This window comes from Meles meles, chromosome 14 (assembly GCF_922984935.1).
Source record: "Meles meles chromosome 14, mMelMel3.1 paternal haplotype, whole genome shotgun sequence".
Classification (NCBI taxonomy): Eukaryota; Metazoa; Chordata; class Mammalia; order Carnivora; family Mustelidae; genus Meles; species Meles meles.
In genome coordinates, this window is record NC_060079.1 from 74,778,716 (window position 1) to 74,790,839 (window position 12,124).

Consider the following 12,124-nt stretch of genomic DNA (forward strand, 5'->3'; position numbering starts at 1 on the left):
TCACAAGTAGGCAGAGAGGCAGGCAGAGGGAAAGGGAGAAGCAGGCTTCCCACTGAGCAGGGAACCCAATGCGGGGCTTGATCCCAGGACCCTGAGATCACAACCCGAGCCGAAGGCAGTTGCCTAACCGACTGAGGCACCCAGGCACCCCATGAAATTATTTTCTAAGTTTCCTTTTCATAGTGCCCATTGTTAGTATATAAAAACACAGCTGATTCTCATTTCAGTCTTGGACCCTATAACTTTGCTGAATTTATTTGCTATAGTAGTTTCTGTGTGTGGATTCCTTAAGATTTTCTCATTTGTGCTGGTATACTTTTTAAGTATATTTATTTTTCACACATTCCAAGGGGTAAGGAAAGAGTGAAGTTTTTGTTTTTTTTTAAGATCTCCTGCTAAGCTAACAGCTACTTTATGTCAAAGTAAGAAGAGCTGTTTTAAAAATCGACCTTGTTTAAATTTTGTTAGTAGTGACTAAAGGTAGATTTCAACCAGGCCTTGATAGGATAATCTTCTTCCTAATATAGAGCTGACCAGATTGTAAGATAAGTAATATTAATTTTGAGCTATGTAAATAAGCTATTACACATTGCTTTTCTTTGGGAAGAGTACATTTAAGTACTTTTAAGTATATTTAAGATTTCTCAGGGGCCCCTCGGCGGCTCAGTAGGTTAAGCATCTGCCTTTGGCTCAAGTCGTGATCCCAGGGTCCTGGAATTGAGCCCTGCATCCCACTCGGTGGGAAGCCTGCATCTCCCTCTCCCACTCCCCTGCTTTTGTTCCCTCTCTCACTTTGTCTCTCTCTGTCAAATAAATAAATCTTTAAAAAAAAAAAAAAAGCTTCTGTCTTCAGCTCCGGTCATTATCCCAGAGTGCTGGGATTGAGCCCCTCATTAGGCTCTCTGTTTGGCGGGGAGTTTACTTCTCCCTTTCCCACTGCCTGCCTCCCCTTACTTGTGCTTGCTTGCCTCTCTCTCTCTGTGTCCAATAAATAAAATCTTAAAAAAAAAAAAAAAAAAAGATTTTTCAACATGTGTTTAGCCAGCAGCCCCTCCAAAAGTAGGGGATGGTTCTTAGCATCTTCAGTGAGGAGGGAAATGGGCAAAATTCAGTAGGGGGAAAAGATTGGAAATGTTAGCAAAAATTAGATTTGGGGGCTGTTTCCTTTAGCTGTGTTTGCTTTATAACTCTGCTCAGCTACATACTGTCTATTAATTGGAAACTAATTCTTATTCTTTTTTTCTTCTCCACGGAGGATTATCACTGGCAGTGGCGTTCGTTCCTTACCAGTGGCTTTACTGCGGTGTATTTCTTAATATACGCAGTGCACTACTTCTTCTCAAAGTTGCAGATCACAGGAACAGCAAGTACAATTCTGTATTTTGGCTATACCATGATAATGGTTTTGATCTTCTTTCTTTTTACAGGTAAGAATTAAGGTGATTAGTATTAGTTAATAAGTCGGTAGGCATTTTATTTATAAATATTTCCTTTTATAAAATCCATGAAGGCTTCTGCTACTCAGCACTCCTGTATTTAGCCCTCCGTGCAGCTAAGTGTTGCTTGGTCGGCCCCGCTGTGAGGTGTCTGTCAGTAACACCGAAGCTGAAGGGACCGAACCTGAGGGAAGAAGTTCTTGCTAAGCATAAGGTTGTTTAAATACATTTATGTTTTCACCATTGCTTTTCTAAAATTAGCCCCAGCCTCTTCTCAAACCTTAATAATGATCTTTTGAATATCCAAAAGGTGTATTTTTATGTCCTCTACAACAGACATAGTGACGGGCACATTGTAGGGACATGAGATAAAAGAATGAGTACAATAATTTTTTAACATCCCTTACTAATGTCCCATATATAGGCTCTTGACTTAGAAAATCTCCTCTTAAACTTTTTCTTTGTATTACATTTAAAATAACGGTGAACACATTGGAACTTTAAATATAAAGCTTACACAAGGATATGTACATCCCCTTCTGTGTTCTTCAGCACTTAGACTTATTATTCTCAGGGGGTAATTCTGGGAAAAAAATTCCGACTTTTGAAAACACGGTAGGCAGTTCGCAATTAAGTAAATACTCTTTTGCAAAACAGAGTCTCTGAATATATGTTTAGCAGATCTAAGCATGGTGAGGTTTAAAATAGCACTATACTTGAAGTCAGAGAAAGTGAGTTTGCATTCTGATCCTGCTGGCCGGCCAGCCACGTTACCATTAGACATTTACTTAACTGGGTGTCATTTTTGTCATCTGTCTTAGAATTCAGATTTTTTGGAATCTAGACTGAGGAAGATACTTGAAAACCAAAACATGTATTTTTTTTTTCATGAATCATCTCATTTACTCTATCTAGGGCAGATCAAATTATCTGTTTTATTATATTTTATTTATTTGAGAGAGAGCACAAGCAGGGGGAGGGGCAGAAGGAGAGGGAGAAGCAGGCTCTCCACTGAGCGGGGAACGCTGATGCAGCGCTCAATCCCAGGACCCTGAGATCATGATCTGAGCCAAGGGAGACGCTTAACTGACTGAGCTACCCAGGCACCCCCAAATTATCTCTCTTTTAATAAGAAGTGGGCTGACAGAGCTGCTCTGTCCTCCGAGGCCACGCCACCTCTCCTGTACGGCGGGATGCACCTTTGTTATTATCCTAATTTATCACTTTTAACACTTTGTAAAAACTTTCTGAGTTTAGTTTTATTGTAGTTCTTTGGAGACTGATAATTCCCAATAACTATGCTTAGAAAATATTCCCATTGAATGATTCTGTGAATCTGAAATTCCCTTTGAACTATTCATATCATACCTTGAATTAATTTTAATAGCAGTTTTCCATTTTGTGATGAAATATTCTTAAATAAGAAAATTGGTATCCCATTCATCTTTTAATTTCAGGTTTCTTGCATATAATAAGGAAAAGAATGTATCATAGAAAGCTTAGGTAATCTTAAAGTATAAAGAGTCCTATTCTGTAAAAAATTTGATATGAAGTACTTGTATGTTTTTCAAAAAAGCTTATGGATCTATGCCTGGTAAGTAATAGTTTATAGTTTTGTGGCTTTTTCTAAGGAACCAATCATTTTAAGTCTGTGTTTTTGTGTAAATTATGAAATTTCCTCTGGAAAAGTGTTGATTTTTGTTTTTTTTCTCTTATAGGAACAATTGGCTTCTTTGCATGCTTTTGGTTTGTTACCAAAATATACAGTGTGGTGAAGGTTGACTGAAGAAGCCAGTGTGTCCAGTTAAAACAGAAATAAATTAAATTCTTCATCAACAAAGACCTGTTTTTGTGACTACCTTGAGTTTTATCAGACTTATTGGCCTAGTAATCCTTCAGCAACAACATAATTCTAAATACACTTCTTCTCATACACCTGTCTCCACAAAATGTGTTTTCAACACTAAAACATTTGTATCGTGATTTGATTAAGTATATATTCAGTTGTTCTCAATGAGGAGCAAATTTAAATATTATGTGCATTTGTAAATACAATAGCTATAAAATTTTCAGTACTTCTAATGGCAGAATAGAGGAGGCCGTATGAAACAGCACTGATGAAATGCAGGACAGTTCATTGTAAATAGGATTTTCTAGGCTCGGTAGGTGGAAAGAATTATTTTTCTTTGAAGGAAATAACTTTTTATCATGGTAATTTTGAAGGATGATTCATATGATGTGTTTATTGGGGGGATGTGGCTTTTAAAAAAATCTTGTATTGGTTGTAACTGTTCATATTTCTTTTCTGTGTTGACTTCATTATTCCCATGGTATTGGCCTTTTAAACTATGTGCCTCTGAGTCTTTCAATTTATAAATTTGTTATCTTAATAAATATTGTAAAAACGTCTTCATTGCATCATTACCTATTCTATATTCAAGGAGAGCCTATAAACAGTAATCTATTTACCAATGTCATTTTAGAATGGTTTAGACTGTTTTATCAGATTTTACTGATTTTTGTTCATGTAACACTTTCTTGGTTGATCTAAAGGAAATTCCAGTCTCTTGGACTTTGTGACAAATCAGATTTTTCACTCTTAGGCAGTAATAGAAATTTTAGTTGTGCATATCTAGCCAAATAAATGATGTAAGTCTAGCAGTTAATATGGGCCTCACTACATTTCATTAAGGATTTTATATTTTTTACTTGTTTTTCAAAACAGTATTTTTAATTTATTTTTTAATAAAAATCTCAATCATTTTATTTATTTCATTTTATTTTTTTAAAGAGAGAACATGAGCAGGGAGTGGGAGAGAGGCCAAAGGAGAGGGAGAGAGAGAATTTTAAGCAGGCTTCAGGACCAGTGGGGGTCCTGGCACAAGGCTCAGTCTTACAACCCTGAGATCATGACCTGAGCTGAAATCAAGAGTCAGACACCCAATGGACTGAATCATCCAAGCACCCCATTTTTAATTTTTTTAAGTCAGTATTTGTTTATACATTAACAATGACTAGCAAATCTCCCTCTTTATGATTACATTGTCTTTGCTTGGATTTCACAGTTTTATTTCTTAAAAGTTAAGAAATAGCTTTCTGGGGCGCCTGAGTGGCTCAGTTGGTTAAGCAGCTGCATTTGGCTCAGGTCATGATCCTGAGCCCTGGGATCAAGCCCCATGTCAGGCTCCCTGCACAGCCGGGAGCCCACTTCTCCCTCTGCCCCTCTCTCCCACTCGTGCTTTCTCTCTCTCTAATAAGTGAAATCTTTTTTTTTTTTTTTTTTAATTTGAAACCATAGTTTATTTACAAATTAGTCATGGGGAATTGCCTCAATTTTTAAATTAATTTTTATTAACATGTATTATCTGTTTCAGGGATACAGGTCTGTGATTCATCAGTCTTTATTTTTTTTTTTTTTTAAGATTTTTTACTTATTCATTTGACAGACAGAGATCACAAGTAGGCAGAGAAGCAGGCAGAGAGAGAGGAAGGGAAGCAGGCTCCCCGGCTGAGCAGAGAGCCCAATGCGGGGCTCGATCCCAGGACCCTGGGACCATGACCTGAGCTGAAGGCAGAGGCTTTAACCCACTGAGCCACCCAGGCGCCCCCGTGATTCATCAGTCTTACACACTTCACAGCACTCCCCATAGCACATACCCTCCCCAGTGTCCCATCACCCAGCCACCCCCTCCCTCCCATCCTGCTCCAGTCCAGCAACCTTCAGTTTGTTTCCTGAGATTAAGAGTCTCCTGTGGTTTGTCTCCCTCTCTGGTGTCTTCTTGTTTCATTTTTCTCCTCTTCCCCTGTGATCCTCTGCCTTGATTCTCAAATTCCACATACCAGTGAGATCCTGTGATAATTGTCTTTCTCTGACTTATTCCACTTAGCATAATACCCTCTAGTTAAATAAAAAAGATCTCTTAAAGAAAAGATAATTATTTCACATTCATCTGACTAATTGAAATCCATTTATATGTGAAGAGAAGTTTGGGATGATTTCAGACACATTAGTCTGCTTATACCTATAGGAATGTTCATCTTGTATTTTAGGGGCTCCGTGCTTGCTGCTTAGGAGAGAACAAATAGAATAGTGAGTTTGCTGGGCTCTTTCTTACTCAGTAACTGTGTTGATACCCTTTTTAAAAAAAAAAGCTAACCTGTTGGTTTTGAAGTGTGAAGGAGCTGTAGTTATTTTTAATTTCTCACACAGAAATTAAGACAGAAGTTCCTTTCAGATGTATTTTCTACATCTGTTGAAGTATATTTAATTTTTTATATATAATACTGTTAAAGTACAGTTGAGTGAGGTAAGCTGCTTGACTGAACAAAAGGTTTTATAAAAAGCTGGATTCAGAAGTGGGCTAGTTTTGTTGATTAGAGGTAAGTTTAAATTTTATTTTTCCTTCTGTAAACAATTAGCTTAGTGACTAAAGCAATCAGCTTCCTGTTTTGATAGAATTTTTTTTTAAGATTTTATTTATTTGAAAGACCATCAGAGGAGAGAGGTCAGTGGGAGAAGCAGACTCCCCGACGAGCAGGGAGCCCGATGCGGGACTTGATCCCGGAACTCTGGGATCATGACCTGAACTGAAGGCATTTGCTCAATCAACTGAGCCACCCTAAGCGCCCCTAGAATTTTTTTTTTAAATAAAACTTGCATTTTTCTTTATACTTCACAATGTAAATACTTCACATTTACACTTAAAAAATGGTGAGGCAATTGGAAAAATAAAAATATCAAGGGAAAAGATTTAGGAGGGAGTAAAGATGAGAAAGGAGACAGCAAAGAGGAAGAGGCAAGACCAGTGGGTGAGAAGGGGCGTGGAGGACGCGGCCTCTTCTCTGTGGCTTTGACCGACTTCTGAGGAGGCCACAGCCGTGGTTCCAGCTTGCACGCCTCGGTTGCCACTATGCCATGAGCACAGAGGGCAGTCACAAGATTTCTGAGTCGTTTTTCCTTTTCTGGTCACTTCAGAACTTGCCTAGTTACGCCTTTTTTTCCAGGTCCCAACTCTTGGCTGATCTGATCATCTTAAGCAGTGCCAGTAGTCAAAGTCGTCTTACAATTAATTATTTAACATTTGCAGCCTGGGTTTTATGGCACATGATCAGTGCTTTAAAGGAGAGCCTTGAAAGGCTGCCATTTTGGTAATGAAGCACTTGGGGGAAGTAGCCGTGGCTAGACCTTTCTAGAAGTCTTCACCGCCCCATACAAGGTGCAAAGCTCGTGCACAGCCAGGAAGAGGCTGGTCATAAATGGGCATCTGGTGCCTTTGTTCTATTTCATGTTTGACTTGAAATTTAATCAGTATCTTAAATCTGTGCTAGGAGTCCCTCATACTTTCACATGTACTAGCTAAGATTATGTAACGCCAGGACTCACAAAACGTTTAGAATTACAAAGCATTACAGGCCTTAAGGATTTTTTTTAACAATTAACTTTAGAAAGCTTTATAAAGGCCGGCTTTTGGTTTTTAATGAACAGGATAAGCGACCGCTTAACAGAATGCAGTCCTCACTTTTTGCCTATTGATAGCAGGACATTCTAGTATTTCATGAATATGTAAATTTACGTCATTAAAATATTTTTCCATATCTGTATTTTTCTCTTACAGCTTGGACAGTGGCCATAACATCCTGTCTGCAATGAAATCCATATGTAGGACATAATACTTCCTCAGAAATTTTTACTTTGACAGAGTCAAACCTGTTTCCTTCTACTGATTTGCTCTCTCCTTTACTGTAATTTGAAGTCTAAACACAAAATCTTATTTCTGCACGTTTCTCTAGCTTTTGAAATTCTACTGGATTTCTTTGTGCTGCCCATTTGAGCTTTCTGTCTTCGTTCTCGCATTTGATTATCTTTTGTTCTCTTTTATTCTTTGGCGCCCGATATAGTTGACATTTTTATTAATAATGAACTATTTGATTTTTATAAAGAAGAAAGCACTGGCTCCTGAAAGTCCTATTTATTATTTCCTTTGGATATTTTTAGCAAAAAGTCTAGGCCACATAAATGCTCTCGACTGTGCTATATAAATAGGACTACAATAGGTCATAGGTCATTAATTTCTCTGAAAAGATTAAAAATCTGACCAATTTAAGTCAAAAATGATAGAATGAAGGATTAGTGTTTACTTTTAAAAGCTGGTTTTTACTGGTACTTTATGATCAACGATGTCTATGTAGAATTGAAATCTGCTTTTCTTCCTCAATATAAGCTAAATGTTTTTGTTCACATTATTATCAAAGAAACTAATAGGCCAGTGAGTCAGAGTGAACCCTGTTCTGTTTTCTGGCTAAGGCTGCAGCCAGACAAGGTGTGTTGCCGCGTGTCGACTGGGACTGTTTCCGGTACAGTAGCCCACTTACGGTGGTAAGGCGAGGGTTGATCACAGGAGAGTCGCTGCGTGTGTCCTGCTTTGGCTTCGCTGGCGTGGAAGGAGCTGTGGACACAGAAGAAGCCGTCCCATAACACTGCCGCCAAACCACAGCCCTGCCACGCGGTCTTTGGTGGCCGCCACCACTAGGAGTCAGAGGACACCGTCCAGACTCTTACTCCTCTGCTCTGGGTTATGTGACTTTGAAGAACTTCGCCAGCCCCCTGAGGAGAAGGGGTCGTGATAAGAAACAGGAAGCTGAGAACTGAGGTGCGAGAATCTCCCTTTGGGACATCAGGAAACCAGATGGTAAGAACTGGGCGCACCGGAGCACGGTGGCATTTGCTTTCCCTGCGGGGACACGGTGGATCAGTCATGACTGGAACTCAAACTAGCTGCCATCAACACTGACCCCTCTTCCCCCATTCAGATGACTTCCTCGAGACCTGCTGCATGACTCGTATCAGAGGATTGGGCACCCTCCCTGTGCAGGGTGGGGGCCCAGGAATCGGGTGTCTTTGACAAACACAGCCTGGGAGGCCGTGAGGACTAGGACCGAGACCCGGGCTGACTTTCCTAATGCCACCAGGGTGTTTGGACCTTCACCAACACAATGACGCATCTCTGGGTTACCTTTAGCCATTCTAGAAGCTCTGCACCCACTTCTGTAAACCTGCTTGTGTGTGTGTGCGCACGTGCGCGTGTGCATGTGTGTGTGCAAATGCGTGTGAGAGATTTGAGTGAAAGTGATTAAGGGACACAGGCTTTAGAATCCTGCTCTACTGCTACAACCAGACCCCTCCAGTATAAAGGTTTTGGCCCAAGTAATCCTTCCCAACCCCTGAACGCTAGTAATGTGCTAAGCTACATAGTGATGTTTGACAGCTCTCCTATTATTGTCATAAATATTACGCAGATTGTTTAACTTTGCAGGCTTATCCTCCCAAATAGATCACAAACTTCTTTCTGAAGGGCAGGCACCACTGCTTATATCCTCTTTGGTTCATGCCCAGTGCGCAGTAGTACTTGGCACATAGTAGGTGTGTATTTATTAGAGTGAAACTAAGAATTTAAGTAAGTGATACTGATTTTAAATTTTTAAGTTGATACAACGACATAAAGACACCATTTCACATTTTGTTTAGCTCTCAGATTCTAGAATGTGCTGTTTTGATTCCATAAAATTATGCATTCTAATGTGTATGCAGCAACATTGTCTTGTACACTTGTTCCATGATCACTGACAGTTGTTAAAACAAATCAGCACTGGCAGAACGCGGCCGGCTCTTCTCTACCCTTAAGTTTGAACTCTTACCCATGGAACCAGCTCAAACATAAAGCTACAAAGAGGCTAATTGAAATCAGAATGCTGGGTCATTTCTCTTTCAAACAAAACAGATGGCCCTCCTTGCCACACTTCTGTCAAACTTTGGGGGGAAGTGATTAAATGCATTTTTAACTCCCACACATGCTTACTACGCTCCTCAAGGGAATTGCACAAAGCTATTGAGGTGCAGAGGGTGGAGGAGAGAGGGCTTTTCTTAGTAGAACTTGTTTCCCTTTCCCTTGGAGGTTTAAGAAAAAGCTCTTTATAGATTCTGAATATTTATTTTAATCTTCACTATTTTAATTCCATTTTTCCTTAGAAATAAGCCATCCATGTACATGGTACACAATTCAAACTGTACTAATGCATATAGACAAAATCTGTCTTCATCCTCTAATCACTGAATTCTCCACCCAGAAGACAATCACGGTTTTTTTTGGTTTTGTTTAAGATTTTATTTATTTATTTGATGGACAGAGATCACAAGTAGAGAGGCAGGCAGAGAAGGGGGGGAAGCAGGCTCCCCACGGAGCAGAGAGCCTGATGCAGGGCTCAATCCCAGGACCCTGGGTTCATGACCTGAGCCAAAGGCAGAGGCTTTAACCCACTGAGCCACCCAGGCCCCCAAGACAATCACTGTTAATGCTTTCTTGTGTACCTGCTTTTCAGAAATCAAGATTTCATTTTTAATTCACCAAGTTGAAACCTCTTATTTGGATCCTTACTTACATGACAATTTTAATAGTATTTGGTTTCAAAGTTGGTTGTGAGGATTTTAAGAAAGCAGCTGTGAAGATTGTGTTTTGTTGTACAGTTGGTTCAGCACGTAGCACAAAGCATCGCTGTTATTAAATGGCACCTCCCTGATAGTAAACATGTAAAGTGATCTAAGCTTCCTCTTAAGAACTGTTTGGTGAAACAAATTTGAAGAGAAAAACTTCCATTGTTGCATAACTCAGCTACCCACCGTCAGCACATGATGGCCAAAACCAACAAAAGCATTGCCAGACGCCGGCTAACAGGTGCGCCATCTAATTCCGTGCATCGCTACCCAGAAATGTGGTCCCTTTTTACCAATCTTTGAAAAAAACTTAAAACAACCTGATGCCAGCACATGACTGTCTTAATGTTTGCGCCTCCCCGTTTGCCTCAGGAGGCCAGTGAGATCACAAGTAGGCAGAGAGGCGGGCAGAGACAGAGGGGGAAGCAGGCTCCCCGCTGAGCTGAGAGCCGGATGTGGGGCTCGATCCCAGGACCCTGAGATCAGGACCTGAGCCGAAGGCAGAGGCTTAACTCACTGAGCCACCCAGGTGCCCCATCATAGAAGTGATTCATTTCTACCTCAGGTGTGATTTTTTTTTTTTTTTTTAATCTCCGTCAGAATGATTGCATTTTTAACCATATGAATAACACTGGAATGAACTTTGTTTTCTCGAAAACAAAATCCAGAAGTCAGCACGAACAGGTGTGGAGTGCAGGTCCTTCTCCTCTCTCTGACATTCTCCACTGAGGGGGGCACCTTCCCAACCCCGCCCATGCCCCATGCTGTGACCGTGGCTAACTTCAGGACATGGGCTCCACTTCCCAACTCGACCTCCGGCTTCCAGCAATTCCCCCCGCCCCCACACGTCTTACCACACCCTGGCTCCCAGAACAGTCCCCGGAGGGTGGCGCACTCCTCCCCGTACTAACCCAAAGGCAGTGTTGGTGAAAGCCTCCCCCAGCACCTGTGAGTTGTTCTCTTCCATCGGAAGATGAAGCCTATTTCCAAAACTGTGAAAAATCTATAAAATCTACTTTTATCCTTCCCGACTACCGCAACCTAGAGATTCGATATTTAAATATAAATATTTAGGTTGCGGTAGTTAAGTATGAATAAATATTTAAATTTTAAATATATGTGAAATTCTGTCATCAAGTGGCAAAGGGCTAAAAAGCAGGTCATTTTATATTAAGTGACAACCACCTCTGATTTTCCCAATGTCTTGTCCCATGAGCAATGGTGTGGCATTTGTAATATTTATCCTGATTTTGCCAGATTTCCTATAATGTGAAAGTGTTCTGTACACACATTATAAAGAGTAAGATATTACTCTTTAAAGAAATTTTTTAAAGTTTTAATTCCAGTATAGTTACTGTACCATGTTATCTTAGTTTCAGGTGCATGACATCGTGATTGAATGATTCCGTACATTACTCAGTGCTCATCATGGTAAGTGCACTCTTAATCCCCTTCACCTGTTTCTCCCATCCCCTCCCCCACCCCCCCACCCCCCCCCCACCCCCAGTAACCACCAGTTTGTTCTCTAGAGTTAAGAGTCTGGTTTTGGGGGGCACCTGGATGGCTCAGTTGGAAGGACGTGTGACTCCGAATCTCAGGGTTGTGAGTTTGAGCCCATGTTGGATATAGAGATTACTTAAAATAAAATCTTTAAAAAAAGAGTCTAGTTTTTGGTTTATCTTTTTTCTTCGTTCATTTCTTAAATTCCACATCTCAGTAAAACCGTATGGTATTTGTCTTTGACTTATCTCCTTTAGCGTTGGACCCTCTAGATCCATGTGTGTTTTTGCAAATGGCAAGATTTCATTCTTTCTTGGCTGAATAATAATCCATTGCTTATGTATAGCACATCTTATTCATTCATCAGTTGATGGACACTTGGATTGCTTCCATATTTTGGCTATTGTAAATAATGCTGCCGTAAACCTGGGGGTGAATATATCATTTCAAATTAGTGTTTTCATATTCTTTGGGTAAATACCCAATATTGGAATTACTGGGTCCTATGGTAGTTCTTTTTTAATCTTTTGAGGAACCTCCGTTCTGTTTTCCACAATGGCTGCACCAATTTCATTCCCTCCAACAGTACACAAGAGTTCCTTTTTTCCTCCACATACTTGCCAACACTTGTTATTTCTTGTGTGTGTGTGTGTGTGTGTATGTGTGAGTGTCTGTGTGTGTTTAAGATTTATTTATTTAT

At 40.1% G+C, this 12,124-nt stretch overlaps 1 protein-coding gene across 1 annotated transcript in view; it reads left to right on the forward strand.

The window, feature by feature from the left end:
* TM9SF2 (transmembrane 9 superfamily member 2) overlaps window positions 1–3,845 on the forward strand; it is a 59,781-nt gene extending 55,936 nt beyond the window's left edge. Inside the window, exons 16-17 of the mRNA XM_045978107.1 lie at window positions 1,256–1,427; window positions 3,155–3,845. Coding sequence (XP_045834063.1) covers window positions 1,256–1,427; window positions 3,155–3,222 — 240 coding nt within the window. The 3' untranslated portion in view covers window positions 3,223–3,845. The remainder of the gene's footprint in view (window positions 1–1,255; window positions 1,428–3,154) is intronic.
* Window positions 3,846–12,124: the final 8,279 nt, after the last annotated feature.